General features: G+C 40.2%; 1 protein-coding gene across 2 annotated transcripts; it reads left to right on the top strand.

Moving 5' to 3' along the window:
- The first annotated feature begins 1,546 nt into the window (after positions 1 to 1,546).
- Positions 1,547 to 15,106, top strand: LOC120490182 (cytochrome P450 2K1). 2 transcript variants are annotated; one of them, XM_039687605.2, is made up of 9 exons: positions 1,551 to 1,922; positions 2,005 to 2,167; positions 8,177 to 8,326; positions 8,413 to 8,573; positions 10,247 to 10,426; positions 14,077 to 14,218; positions 14,309 to 14,490; positions 14,570 to 14,711; positions 14,819 to 15,106. In XM_039687605.2, the coding sequence occupies exons 1-9, from the start codon at positions 1,719 to 1,721 to the stop codon at positions 15,004 to 15,006; spliced, it is 1,512 nt and encodes a 503-aa protein (XP_039543539.2). In that variant the 5' UTR covers positions 1,551 to 1,718; the 3' UTR covers positions 15,007 to 15,106. The 2 variants fall into 2 exon arrangements, with proteins under 2 accessions (XP_039543540.2, XP_039543539.2); XM_039687606.2 differs by lacking the exon at positions 10,247 to 10,426 and having other exon boundaries at positions 1,547 to 1,922.
- The last annotated feature ends 835 nt before the right edge of the window (positions 15,107 to 15,941 follow it).

Genomic DNA, 15,941 nt, shown 5'->3' with positions numbered 1-15,941 from the left:
GCTCAATTTACCTCTTGGGTGCAAGTTCTGGTTTATCTCACCCCTTTGCTCAATCTTTTGTTTGATCAAAACCCTGCACAAATATAACTCACACTTGAGATACAATGAGCTATTAAAATGTTTCCATGCTGCTTGCTTCTTTGTTAAACACAGAACATTATGTCCTCACACTAAGCTTACATTACTTATGCATTTCTAACAGTTTAGTCATACCTTAACCTTACTCTAACTTATGCATTTCTAACAGCTTGTTATATCTTTAACAATGTCCTTTGGATTACATGAACATCTTCCTTTAAATGCTTATGAGTATATGTTAGATGATATGAATATTTTCCTTTAAATGCTCATGAGCATATGTTCTCCAACGTTAGTAAAAGTTACACACACATCTATCACATCTTAATGAAATAAAAGAAAACATATAAAAGAAAATAAAGATCATATATGAAAGAAAAGAAACTTGTATAAATGTAAATGCAAAATTAGCCATTACAATAGACATTTTGATCGACGCGCAAAAAATAATAAAAATATTAAGTATGTGTTTGTTTCAAGTTTCAAGTTTGTGTTTATTTATATAGCACATTTAAAAACAGCAAACAAGGCTGACCAAAGTGCTGAACAATACACTTGATGAAGAGAAAAAAGAAAAGACAGAAAATACAAGGACAAACCACACATTCATAACAAAAACTCACAATGAGCTAAAAGCTAAAGAAAAAAAATATGTTTTAAGAGAGGATTTAAAAACAGTTAAAGATTGAGAAGCTCTGATATAAACTGGAAGGCTGTTCCAGAGCCTAGGGCCAGCAACAGCGAAGGCTCTGTCCCCTCTGTTCTTTAGCCGTGATCGGGGGACAGACGGTAGACTCAGATCACCAGACCTCAGGGATCGTGTGGGGTTGTGTGGGCAGAGTAGCTCAGACAGATAGCTTGGTGCAAAGTTATTTACAGATTTAAAAACAAACAAAAGAATTTTATACTCGATTCTAAAATGCACAGGTAGCCAGTGTAGAGATTTTAGGATAGGTGAAACATGATCAAATTTGCGTTTTCTTTTGAGGAATTTTGCAGCAGCATTCTGAGCTAGTTGGAGACGAGCAATAAAGTGTTTGGGTATGCCAAAGTAGAGAGAATTGCAATAATCCAACCGTGATGTAATGAGCGCATGAATGGCAATCTCTAGTGTTTTCTCAGAAAGGGAACGGTTTGTTGTACAGCCGCGGATCAATTCACTGTGCAGACGCATCATGTATGTGAACGCACTAACAGCACGCTCCTGCACCGCAACACACACTGCAAACGGGTGTGAAACGAAGGTTAGATCCACTACAGTTCTAAGAAACTTAGATGTGTTTAAGAACTCTTTTTTTTTTTTCGTACAACAGCAGCACTCATCTTCTTTGTTTATTAGTGGATGCGGATGACCAGTCGTAGACCGGAAACTGATACTCCAACTTCTGACAAAAGCGAAGTTCGAAACTACGGTTGTGCACATAGCCCATTGGGTTAATGAGCTGATGGGTTGAATCGGGTGTGTTTAATTAGGGAGACAAAGAAAACACGCAGTGTTGGTGTGCCGCCAGGAACAGGGTTGGGAAACACTGCTCTAGACTGTCAACTACCAACAGCTTGTGTTCTCATTAAAGAGTCCTGCTCTGTAATTGCATCTATAAATCTGCGAGTGCATCAGTTCAGAAGCTTCAGAAGAGAAAATGGCTGTAATCGAGTCACTTCTGCAGTTTCTCAGCACAGGAACATTACTGGGCGCTTCGCTGTTGCTTCTGGTTCTGTATTTGCTTTCCTCTGGATCCAGATCTCAGAAAGAGGGCAAAGAGCCACCGGGACCCAAACCTCTGCCGCTGCTGGGGAACCTGCTGACCCTTGACCTCAAGAGACCCTTTGACACCTTTTTTGAGGTGGGAACTTGATACCTTTAAAATTAATAGTGGCCTAATATTTTAAGATTTGTCTGTAAATGTCTTTCTCTGTGTCCTCCAGCTGTCCAAAACCTACGGAAACATATTCCAAGTGTTTTTGGGTCCCAAAAAAATTGTTGTTTTAGTTGGGTACAAAACTGTCAAAGATGCTCTCGTGAACCATGGAGAGGAGTTCGGCGACCGATATATCGACCCTGGTTACTGGATAACGCACAGCGGACATGGTAGGATTTATTTATTATTATTGGGCGATATATAGCACGATATTGTTATGCGCATCTAATCAGTAAAGCCGGTTCCTTGATTAGTAGTAAATCTCCTTCACGGCTTCACCTGTTTTCAAATGGACGATATGAGTGTTAAATTAACACTCAAGAGTGTTAAAGTTAATGGGATAATTATGTGATTAATTTAGTGATGATTGGGCATTATTGAAGACACCTGATCACAAGAATCACTGAAGGACTAAATCCCAAATTGTAAGTCACCGTTATGGAGATGCTTTAGTTGGGCTCTTGACACTTATACTTTCACTTTAAATTTTGTTTGTCTGCTGTTATTGATTTAGCAGTCAAATAAGACATCTTTGATCCTATAGTGTTGGTTATGTTTTGACAATCATGCTGTGATCTGTAAAATGAAACTTAGATGAATTGGCTTAACTTCTTAGCAACATTTTGGTGATCGTACTGCATATCTGTATTTTTCTTTTAACCTAAAATAATTTAATAAATATTATTCTGATCAAATCACTTTCATGCTTATTTAGAAACACAGATATCAATTATCAGCCTGTCTATCTCAACTGTGGTGGCGATATTAATCATTGTTGCCACCAATCACAACTCATTAATGGCTCCAATCATGCATTGTGGTTTGAATAAATTATGATCTGAATTGTCTATGTAATTAACTTTTCCTACTTGAATATTCTACTCGTCACCGTTGTTGAGAAGCATTGACTGAATCTTGAGGTCTGTGTGTGCCTAAAGGAACGTTTTTTTTTCTTTCTTTTAAACAACTTTTGAGAAACCTGTCTATTATACTTAACATTCTGGACATGTATACAGAATCTAAGTCATACATTAAGCAACAGAATAAATTATAGACATAATTTTCAAATGATAAATGTCATTATATGACCATGACCAACATCATGTTATTATTGTTTATTTTTGTTAATCTGATAGATATAACTCAGATGCAACAGCAAATTAAAATATTAAGTTAATAATATAAGGGTGAAGAGCCCAACTAAAGCAAACACTCATCTCCATAACGGTGGCTTAAAATTTTAGATTTTTTTCCTTGTGATTCTGCTTTAGGTGTCTTCAATAACGCTCAATCATCACTCAATTAATCACTTAATTCTCTCATTAACTTAAAAACACTGACCCTGCATCCCAATTCGCATACTATCCGTCCTAAATAGTATTCGAAAATAGAATTAGTACGTCCCAAATCGTAGTATGTTGAAATGAGTGTTTCAAAGATACCCGGATGGTCTACCTTTTCCGGTCAGAATTCGCTGCACCACAACGGAAATGGAATTTCCGGTTTGTCTGTGGTAGGCTGGAACACTTCCGGTCACTGCTTCCGTCAATGGCACTCGCTACTTAACCGACCGTTCAGCGTAGTGTAAAAGAAAAACACGAGTCTTTTCGGTATTTAAACAGGTGTTGTACCGAATTCCGACTCGCGACAAATCGCACGCCCCTTCGCGTGCGCGCGCCTCTCATTAATACGCGCTGAAGCGAGTTTGAATGCACTTCATTTGCCATATGCGTTTATCGATTGATTTTTTTTTTTCTCACAGCAAGCACCCAGATCCTGCATGAAAGCTTTGTCTACACTTACAAAAATTGACAGACAGTGAACTGTGGATAAAAGATGCAAACAAACAAAAACGCTTGGGAGATCGATTCAGACTATAAACTTCCACGGGTAAAGCTACCATATAAAGCTACCAGCTGTCAAAACATTACTGTTATTTCACATAATTTAATTGAACGTAACTTTTGCGTGTTAAACATGTGGTTCATAGTAAAATATTGTATTACTCTCCCCATTGCACATGAATGTCATTAAAAATAATAACCTTTTTCATGAAGATAGGCTTATAAACAAATTATTATGCATGCATTTTTGTAATATTGCAGCAGGTTTTTTTTTTTCCAAAAAAGTGCACCTGAACGCAAAACAATGTATTTCCATAAGCAATCCCAGCTAGAATTGTTCTTAAAATGTTGTTCTGTTCTAATGTTTTCAGCGGGTAGTTTTTTAAAAAGAACATTGTATAATCTGTTTTCTCAGCAACATTCCCAAAACATCCTCAAAATATTAGTTAAAACATTCTTAAAACATTATTTCAACATTACATTCAAATGTTTTCTTTAAAACAGTACCTTATGGCTTTACAAGTTTAAACCAAACTTGTAGGGAATGTTAGCCAAAGTTCTGAAAACGTTCTCTGCTAGGATGCAAAATGTGAAATTGAAAGAATGAATTAAATAATGTTTTTGTGGTCCTAATGTGCCAGAAAATAACTAGGCTAGGCCTATATTAAAAAAAGTCTAAGGTTTATTTACATCCTTAGCTTATCCTTAGCTTTAGTCAATGATCACATTATTATAATTGTCAATTATAATTTGTTTTATTTCTATTTTTAAGATGCAAATAAGCAAAAACAAAACAAACATAAAAAACTGGTATTTGCCTCATATAGGCTATAGTCTATATTATATACAATATACAGACATGTGTTTTATGAACTAAGCCTATATCTTCATGAAAAAGGTTAAATATTATTTTTAATGACATTCATGCGCAATGGGGAGAGTAATAAACTATTTTCCTATGAACCACATCGTGTTTTACACACAAGTTACGTTCTGTTAAATTATGTTAAATTAACAGTAATGTTTTGTTTTGACAGGTGGTAACGTTAGCTGTATTATGGCTGCTTTATTATGGCTTGGCTTTACCTGTCGAAGTTTATAGTTTGAATCGATCTCCCATGCTTTTTTGTTTGTTTGCATCTTTATATCCACAGTTCACTGTCTGTCAATTTTTGTAAGTGTAGACAAAGCTTAATGCAGGATCTGGGTGCTTGCTGTGAGAAAAAAATCAATCGATAAACGCATATGGCAAATGAAGGGCATTCAAACTCGCTTCAGCGCGTATTAATGAGAGGCGTGCGATTTGCCCGCGAGTCGGAATTCGGTACAACACCTGTTTAAATACCGAAAAGACTCGTGTTTTTCTTTTACACTAAGCTGAACGGTCGGTTAAGTAGCGAGTGCCATTGACGGAAGCAGTGACCGGAAGTGTTCCAGCCTACCACAGACAAACCGGAAATGGGCTCTATGCACGGCGTTATTTCCGGTGAAGCATTAGGGATGCTCGATAACTTCCGCCGATCATAGAGTCCAATGCAATACCGAGAATTTATATTGAATTTTATACTCCATGGTTATACTAATGAAACGTTAGTCACAAAAACAGATAAAACAGACACCCCTCGTTGTGTTTATGCTTCTTTTTAAAATTATATTAAATAAACATAACTATATATAAAATTACATCTAAACGTACGTTTCGTTTCAAAGACGGGAGGACAGTAAATATTGAAGACTCTGCCATAATCCCGTTTTCTCCGGTTTTCCTCCGCTTTAATCTACACAACCGGAAATGGTCGAGCATCCTTGCGTCAAATGCGGAACTTATGCGTGCATATAGCCCATTCCATTTCCGTTGTGGTGCAACTAGTCCATCCGAAGTGTCGATGATGCACAGTCTAACGGCTGATATTGCCCACAAGCCATTGCGCGTTGGACGAGGATTCGGTTAGAACTACAAACACGAGTAAAAAGTGTTAAAAAAAACTACAGACACGTAGTCGATACGGAGGACGCGCGAGTCCCCGCGGTTGTGTTGAGAGGTTTAGATAAAGAGATTTGAGTGATTATCAGTATCTAACCTGACGAAAATAAATTTATTCAATGTTGTCCACATTATATTGCATTTGCAGCAGCATTGTGAACTTTTGTAAAGACACGTTTAGCCATTACGTTTTAAATGCATTATTATTCAAATTGCAAACACACGAGGAGAGCATGAAAGACCCACAACTGGCAGATGGATGTGCTCTCCGAAACGGTAGGAAATAAAATTAGATAGAATGGAGGATTTTAACTGTGACAAGATGATTGACAGGGCAGTTTACGGTGACAGGATGATGCACGCAGCACACGACAGAGCTGTCCGTTAAAGATGACGTGATAGTATGTCCCAAAGCTTGCCTACTCTTTTGCTACACACTCAAAAGTATGTACTTTTTCCTCACAGAAAGAGTACATACTTTTAGGGCGTAGTATAAGTAAGCGAATTGGGACGCAGCTTGAGTGTGGACTCCTATACACTCCCGGGTGTGTTAATTTAACACGGGAGGTTTTGTCGTGATGAAGAGCCGTAGTTAACTGACCAGCTGAGCCATATCGCATTAAATACCGCTATCGATATGTCCTCGATATTAACGCGATTTGGCTCAGCTTGTCGGTGATCTACGGCTCTTTGTAGTAAATGCCGCTCCATTTGAAAGCAGGTGAAGGTGATTAGATGCGCATACAATATTGTGCGATATATCGCCCAGCCCTAATTTTTTAACTCAAATGTACAGAAACGTATGTACAGAACAAAATGTAAATGCTAGATATGTTGAAAAACAAACATGTTGCAGATCCTTTCAGTTCCTCTCTAGGCTAATGGGTAATGATGACTTTGGGTAATGAGTGAGATAACCGCGGAAGTGAGGAAAAAAGTGTATATTTTATAAATAAATTAATAATAAATAAATAGATAATCTATTAAAAACGTGGGTTTTCTGAGTTAAAAAGTCAGTATGTGGATTAGTACAGATTTGTACAATTAAGGTAAGACATTAAAGGTGCCTTCTGGAACTAAAAATCAAAAAATATTCCATATTCCATAACAGATGGGGGCAGTATACCTCCAGAAAATGTGTTGTGCCGCTGCCGCACGCACTCACGTCTTCAAACAACACAAACGAGCGCTGTTTTGCTCTCTTTCTCCGCATATTATTCAAATAATTTGACACGATAGTAAAAGGTCGGAAGACCGCAGTTTCACGTGGAGCATTTGGAGATTTTTAGAGATCAGAGACTAAATGAACAACATCTCAACACTAAATGATGAAGACCGACTCATAGACGCCTGTCTCAAAAACAAGCTGTTGCATTTCGACGGTATGGGAAAATAAAAGCCTGCAGGCTATTATTTAAAGTTTACGGTATTCGTTTTGTTCATTTTACACTTTAATTGTTAGTTTGAATTAATTTGACAGACAGCATTCGCTGATGTTGATCAACCTAGCGAAATTCAGAGCTGCCAGCTCTCACGAATTCACCGTGAGACACATGCAATTAACACTTAGCAAGCAGGTTAGTTAAGCTCTCAGATTCTGTCAATTTTATTATGCAATTCAAACAATAAATACCGTTTTGGCGCTTGTACATGTTACACCACAGATCCCTAGCGCACGTGAACCGATCATCTCTACTAGCTAATGGAAAAAAGAACCCGAACACTGTTGAAAGATACAGTATGCTACAACTTACCAAAATGTATTCCTCATGCATAATGTCGACCAATCATTTTTTGAACTCTTCCCTGAACTGAAATGTAGTAATGGGCTGTATTTCCACACGACTGACATCAGGTTCAAGTACACACACAAGCCGGCGCTAGCGCGACTCACTCGTGTACTGCAGTTTGGCTGGTGGTAATGTTGCCCGGCCGCATACCGCCTCCCATGGCCGGAACTGGTATTACGACACCTACCGGGCCGGGGCTAGTAATTTAGCATGCTAATTTAGGTTTATATCTCGGCAGCACTATAACTTGTCAGTTTTTTAATTACATCATTGCACTTATTTCTTTTCATTCTTTTGATGCGTGTAGCTAATTTTTTGGATATTTTTACCTCAATTATTACATATGCCACCTTTAAGTAAAGTTAACTAAAAAGTGTTTGTTAGAACAACTGTTGGATTTTACAGTGACTTGTCGCTTATTAACCTGACATACAATGAAAGCATACTTATGTGCATTATATCCCAAAGATCTAAGGTTAATGTATGTTTAACTCGCAAAGTAATCCTTTTCTGCTTGTGTTGTTGCTGAGACTCACGGTCGGATGCTTCTGTGTTGATCAGGAATCCTCTTTTCCAATGGAGAGAACTGGAGAGAGATGCGACGCTTCGCTCTCAGCAACCTGCGGGACTTCGGGATGGGCAAGAGAGGAAGTGAAGAGAAAATCATAGAGGAAATTCACTATCTGAAAGAAGAGTTTGATAAGTTTGAAGGTACAAGCTGAAACATATTTATAGACATCTGCAATCATGCTCTAGTTTAAAGGACCCGTTGAGAGACGTTTATTTTCTCTTCACAGGGAAACCCTTCGACACAACACAGCCTGTGAACTACGCTGTGTCAAACATCATGTCATCTATTGTGTACGGCAGCAGATTTGAATACACAGACTCTCGATTCACGGAAATGGTCGACATGATAAATGAAAATGTTCGAGTTAGTGGATCGCCTTCTATGATGGTATGGAAATGTTTTACTGTATTTTTACATTTAATCATTTAGCGGTGGCTTTTATCCAAAGCGACTTACAATTGCTATTTATGTCAGAGGTCACACGCCTCTGGAGCAACTAGGGGTTAAGTGTCTTGCTCAGGGACACGTTGGTGTCTGACAGTGGATTCGAACCCGGGTCTCTCACACTTAAGGCATGTGTCTTATCCACTGCGCCATCACCACCCCAGTATGTTTCATGTTGTAAGACCTTCGTTCATCTTCAGAACACAAATTAAGATATTTTTGATGAAATTCGATGGCTCGGAGGGGGCTACATTGACAGCTATTTTATTAACACTGACTTTGAAGGGTCAGAAATGTAGGAAAGACATCATTAAAATAGTCCATTTGACTACAGTGCTTTAACCTTAATTTTATGAAACGATGAGAATACTTTTTGGCTCGAAAATAACGACTTTATTCAACAATTTCTTCTCTTTCGTATCAGTCTCCGATGGGTGTTTATGAGGGCACCACAACTTATGTGTGACCTCCTCACGTGTGTCTTAAACACCAGCTCCTGCGTCATAACCAAACGCATGCGTTTTGGTGCTTTTGGTTAACATTTTTTTTTTTTTTTAATAAATTTTTTGCTTTGATTTTCTCTCAAAAAGTATTCTCGTCGCTTCATAAAATTAAGGTTGAACCACTGTAGTCACATGGGCTATTTTTACAGTCCTTCCAGAAAAACGTTTTTTTTTTGTGATTGTTGCGGACAAAGTCCTTGATTACGCGGCCCGTTTTCATTAAAAAAGCGATGGAATATGCGGGATATTTATGCAATTTTATGCGATAAACTTGCAAAAATTGCGGGAATATTTAATTTCTCATCTTGTTTTATATCAGACTATAACGAGTGTAAATAAGGTGTGGCCCCTTTAAGAGCTGCGCGCTCCCTGTTGAACTCTCTGCAGTGTTATATGTGTGCCTCAAACACCCCATGTGTGTGGGTAATTTCTATTTGATGCTAATTCTTTTATCTTATGTTGTTTATCAAGTAACGATGTGACGGTAGAACGTGTGACAGACAGTTTTACGAGTTAGATTTGTGAGCTGTCAATCGCCTCTGTGAGTCTGTCTGGCCTCTGCAATAACTTCAGCTGTGAGCTATCCCGTCGCCGTCGTGTAATTGCATCACTTCATAACGTTCCCATGGAAACAGGGGGAAATGGCTGCTCTTGCGTGAAGCTAACACTACATTTTTCAACTTTCTGCTAAGATATATGTGACTTTTTTTTTTGCAATGAAAATGTGAGGATTATGATTTTTATTATCATTATTTTTTTTGCAAATTTGCGGCGAAAGTGCGGCTTGTTTGAAAAAATGCGGCCCCTGCATAAATATGCGGACATTGGCTGATTTTGTATTGAATTCAGCGATCTCATAATCACGTTTTTCTGGAGGGACTGATTTTTACGATGTCTATACCTTTCTTGACCTTCAAAGTGTTAATTAAATAGCTGTCAATGGAGCCCCCCCATAGGCATCAGATTTCATCAAAACTATTTGTGTTCTGAGATGAACGAAGGTCTTACGGGTTTGGAACGACATGAGTGTGAGTAATTACTGAGAGAATTTTCCTTTTGGTTGAAGTAACCCTTTAATACATGCATTTTTTTTTTCGCTGTATGTACTTGCAGCTTTGTAATACATTTCCGTGGTTGGGTCCGTTCCTCAACAACAAAAGGATTATTGTAAGAAATGTGTTGAAACATAGAGCAGAAATGACGAGGATGTTCACTGAACTGCTGGAGACTCTGAATCCACACGAGCGCAGAGGGTTTGTCGACTCCTTTCTCCTCCGCAAACAGAGCGACGAGGTACTGAAATCACCTTGTTCCATAGAAATACAGGAGAAAATAAAAAAAGTAATCATCAGCTTTGACTAAAACTCAATTATTTAATTAACTGTTAGGCATAGATATTACTCGTAATACATTTTTTGTTTGTCTTGATGTAATTAATCGACATGAATAATTTTATGATATCTAAAGGTTAAAAATTCTACTCTATCCACATAAGAAAAATAATGAATAGGTGTATGAATAGGCTATATTTGGGTCCTTTTCTAAACTTTCCCCTATGGGAATCTTCAGGGCATTTTTTTCCTTATTCAGGACATATTGAGGATACAAAATTAGTTGAGTTTGCTTCTGTTGCAATTTGTTCGTTTGACCCCCAATTTGACCGGTCGTGGTTTGACTTGTCAAGACTGTTTTCCAAAGACGGCTCCTGCCTGTATACGCGAAGTGTAGTGTCTTTATAAAATATCTTCTTATTAAACTGTCTGTACACTTACAAAGTTCTCAATGCTTCGTTTTGCATGCAGGGACCCTCATTATGCTACCGTGTTAGTGTGGGGCTATTTTGAGCCTTGTTAGTGGTCTTAATGAGACATTTTTATTTTTCATTACTCTATGCCCTATTAATTGCAAAGGAAGATGTTACCACCTGCTGGGCATTGCTGCCTGTCGCACCTCCTCCAGTGCCCATGGGTCCGCTGCAGGGTCATCAGCCAGATACCACCGTTCACCGGCGTTTCGCTCCTTTAATTCTGGAACGTCTCCTGGTGGCAGAGCAGTGACAGGGACAGGGACGTTTCCCTGTCACCCCCTGCAGCTGATAGCTGTTCTCCCTGCTGCTGCTCCCTTTCCCCAACATCTATCTTTCCTCCTCAGCCAGAGCCAAAATCTACCTTTCTCTGCCTCCTCTGCCGAGTCCTTTGTTGCCCTCCTTAGCCTCCCTCCGGTCACTCCTGCTTCCCTCAAGAGGCGTATGGTTGACACCCCAAGGAAACCTCGGCATCCGACCTCCACTGGGTGGATGGTCGTCTTCCAGCCAGCCTCCTGACACTCGGCAGCGAGCTCTGAGTACTTGGCCTTCTTCCGTTCGAAGGTGACCTCGATCCCCTCCTCCAATGGTACAGTGAGCGAATGAGGTGCGCCGATCTCGCCTTGGATGACCACACCACTATGTCTGGCCGGAGAGATGTGGTGGTTATCTCCGTGGGGAACCGGAGCTGCCTATCCAGGTCAACCCTCATGTCCCACTCCTGGTTGGGGGAGAAGGGCCTTGCTGTTTCTCTTGATCTGGTGCTTCTCCTTACCCCTCCTTCCGACACAAAGATGGTGGGGTCCCCTGCTGATGGTGGTTATTTGCTACCCTGTCGATACTCCAAGTACTTCGGCTAGCTTTCTCAGGACCTGATCGTGGCGCCATCTGTAGCATCCCTATGAGAGAGCGATCTTACAGCCTGCCGAGATGTGCAAGAGACTTGCGTTGGGAGCGTTGCAGAGTACGCAGGATTCTTCATTGCCAAACCACTGATGGAGGTTCTGAGGGCAGTGAAGCGTGTCGTGGGTTGACCGATTAAAGGAAACTAAGTCTTGGCTGTGGGATCCTCCACACGTCTGACCAACTGATGTTCAGGTTGTCCAGCTTCCTTGTCGACCCTGTGCCACGGCCTTGATTTTGTAGCGATCTTCCTCCATCCTCGTCACCTCTGCTACCACCATCTCCTTCCTTTGCTTGCGATTGGCCTTGGACTAAAAGCGTGGCGTCTCTCCCCATCCTAGACCTACTCTTCCTACGTGAACTCTGCCCATCTCGCCGTGTTGTCTCTGCCCATCTATCCGATCGACAGCTTGATCGACCTCGGTTTGGGCATTACACTTGCGGCCAGTAGAAACCTTGGCATTTGCGTTCTTTACGGACTCGTCTGTGGACTCCCTCAGCTCAAGAACCAACCTGGTCTTTTCTTGCATGTAGCCCAACTGTATGGACTGCAGTGGCACCTGCAGCATGTTTTTTTTCCAAATAGACCGGTTTCGGATGGGCACCGTGGCAACCCCAACCACTTTCGGATGAATGAGTTGACTTTACCGTCCATCTTACTTACAGTTGATGGGGGGAATGTATAGACCAACGCCACTTTTGCGTCATCGAAGGGTAACGCCCCCTTTTGGGGGAAAACCCCTCTATACTGTCTATGGGAAAACAAACGGATTCCCATGAGAACAGAACTCGCACTAGATCTGCAAAGTTTCTTGATAGCAAAAATGGCACAAACTTAAAGAAGCTAACGTTACTGAATACGGGGTTACAGAGGTGTCCCTTTGAAATGGTCGAAAACTGGATTAATGACCCCACACAGCGGCCAAATATGGACTATTCAGACATCTAACGTTACCACTATCTCGTGGAATCACCAAGTAAGCGCGTAGCCTTTTTTTTCATTAACACTCACAGTATGACAAACTAGACGATGAATGGATCATATTTAACTTGATTTAAGCTATTGACATAGTCTAATAAGGTAACGTTAGCTGCTAACAGCTAGTCTTTCTAATAGCTAGTCGACAACAAAACTGTCAATAGCTTAAATCAAGTTAAATATGATCCAAGTGACATGGCCTCATCGTCTAGTAGTTTGTAATAGGCTACTGTGAGTGTGTAAATGATAAATAAATAAAAAAGGCTACTTACTTGGTGATTCCACGAGATAGTGGTAACGTTAGATGTCTGAATAGTCCATATTTGGCCGCTGTGTGGGGTCATTAATCCAGTTTTCGACCATTTCAAAGGGACACCTCTGTAACCCAGTATTCAGTAACGTTAGCTTCTTTAAGTTTGTGCCATTTTTGCTATCAAGAAACTTTGCAGATCTAGTGCAAGTTCTGTTCTCATGGGAATCCGTTTGTTTTCCCATAGACAGTATAGAGGTGTTTTCCCCCAAAAGGTGTTACCCTTCGATGCCGCAAAAGTGGCGTTGGTTTATACTAGCGTTATGCGCTAAACTAAAAGGTATACGCTAAAAAATGTTTTGAGATAAAACTCTTTACATTCGATTATCATGAAAACAAATATCAGAGAACGGTTGAGTAGGTATCAGTGTACTAGACCAAAGGTTAATTTTGTGCAGGAGTTGTCCTTTAAAATGACTGGACTAATCTGAAACATCACACATGCTTGATGCTAGCTCTGCTATATATGCAAAATTTGGCAAACATCGCCATGATTTTGAGGTGGAGGACGAAAAGTGGCATCATTGCAGCCTGCGCCATAGCTTCAGTTATTGTGTGCAAGAGAGATCGAAAGATTGGTGGGAGCATATTATGTTTAAATATTGGTTTTAATGAGGAACGGTGGGTCCGAAATTTTAGGATGCCTTTGATATGTTGACGTTTCATCTGGCCAATCCGTCCCTTTGGAGATGTGCGTTGAGTTGCTCTCATTAAACCGCAGAGACGTAGCCTAATGCCTCAGAAAAGCCGATCTACCCATTTACATGACAATCACATTGGCACATATCTGATTAATATCTCATTTATTTCCACATTTGAATGAGGACTGAACCTCACCGCACATAGAACACAGAACACTTTTCTGTTTGTTTTCTTGAAAGTTATGTTTCAGTTTTCTGATTATTACAAGTTTAATTGAGCACTTTTTATGTATTTTTGCTTGTCAGCAATCCGGTAAGAAGAACTCATACTTTCACGATGAGAATCTAATGGTGACTGTGACAGATTTGTTTGTCGCTGGCACTGACACGTCAGCAACGACTCTGCGCTGGGGTTTGATGTTCATGGCCAAATACCCTCATATACAGGGTAAATGACACAGTAATGCCAAGAGTTTTTCCTTAATGCTGAGTTCAATGGTGTCCAAAGGAACAAACAATACGTAGCATTTGTGTGCAGATCGAGTTCATGAGGAGATTAACCGAGTGATCGGTGAACGTCAGCCAGCGGTGGAAGATAGAAAGAAATTACCGTATACAGACGCTGTGATTCATGAAACCCAGAGACTGGCTGATATTGCTCCCTTGGTTCCGCATATGACCACCTGTGATGTTCACTTCAATGGATACTTCATCAAGAAGGTCAGGTAGAAGAATAAATATTTAGGCCTAGTAACGAGACCATGCGCATCTTGAACATTTTCTTTTCTCCATTTTCTAGGGTACCAATGTGTTTCCTCTGCTGACGTCTGTTTTGAAGGATCCAAGCGAATGGGAGAAACCGAACAGCTTTTACCCAGAACACTTCCTAGATGAGAAGGGCCAGTTTGTCAAGAGAGATGCTTTCTTGGCCTTTTCTGCAGGTATATGATCAACTCTAAACACCCAGTGTTTTGAAGAAATAAACATTTGATTTGGCATTAAAAACAGTCTTTTACTTTCTCACTTACTTACTTTCTCTCTCTCTCAGGCCGAAGGGTTTGTTTGGGAGAGAGTTTGGCCAGGATGGAGCTCTTCCTGTTCTTCACTTCCCTCTTTCAGAGCTACCGTTTCACAACTCCACCTGGAGTGTCTGGAGATGATCTGGATCTCAAGGGAATAGTCGGAATCACATTGACTCCGTCCCCACACAAGCTGTGTGCGATCAGACGCTCCTGATACTGGAACAGAAACATCACATCTGACCTCAGTTTAATTAAGACCTGACATGAGTTAACTTTTTCTGATTAAATTCACCAAATGCATGCAAATAACTCCACTTCTGACTTTTTTTTTTTTTTTTTTCTCGATTCAAACGATCTTGAGCAGCAGGTGCATATTGTATTGGTTATTGTTTTTAATGGTTTCCCAGATTTAATTATTTTAGAAGGATTAACCCAGGGCTATTCAATTGGCGACCCGCGGGCCAAGTGCGGCCCGCCAATCATCTCCATGCGGCCCGAGAGCACTCCAACCTCCCCCTCCTATTTTCTGGTGGTGCGGCTAAATTTGGTTTGATATGTGCATGGCCGCAGTGGTATGAGGCGCCGGACTGGACAAAAGCGAAGCGAACTGCGCGAGAGAGAACGAGCGTTTCAGTGCGCGCGAGAAAGGCCGAGTGTTTTGCGCGCGAGAGAGACCGAGCAAAAATGTGTATAATTGTTTACCTGTTTAGGCATTTTTTTTACAGTGGTAGTGAGCCACAAGTCTCACTGTCAGGATATTTTAATTTGAGCCTTTAATAATTATTAATAAAAATAATTCTTGCCAATAGCTATGATATTGTATAATTCAATATATTTGTATATAGCTGTAAAAAAAAGTTATTTATTATGGTCTGCATACTGTTGGGTACCACATTTCCTAGTAAATGCAAAACCTTTTTTGTTTGTTTACTTTAGCTCACTTATTGATACTGTTATGTTTCAATAAATAAGCCAAACCCACCGGCCCAGCTCAACTTTTCGATTCAATAATGCGGCCCTCGAATGAAGCTAATTGAATAGCCCTGGATTAACCCATTAACATGCATCATGCGCTGTGTGAGCGCTCTGGTCCCTTGTAAAGTCTGGAACTGGTACCAGTCGGGTGTAATTATGGGTGTGGCCTCCAGG

This window comes from Pimephales promelas, chromosome 3, assembly GCF_988280905.1.
Source record: "Pimephales promelas chromosome 3, fPimPro1.hap1.1, whole genome shotgun sequence".
NCBI lineage: Eukaryota > Metazoa > Chordata > Actinopteri > Cypriniformes > Leuciscidae > Pimephales > Pimephales promelas.
This window is presented reverse-complemented; position numbering and strand designations above follow the sequence as displayed.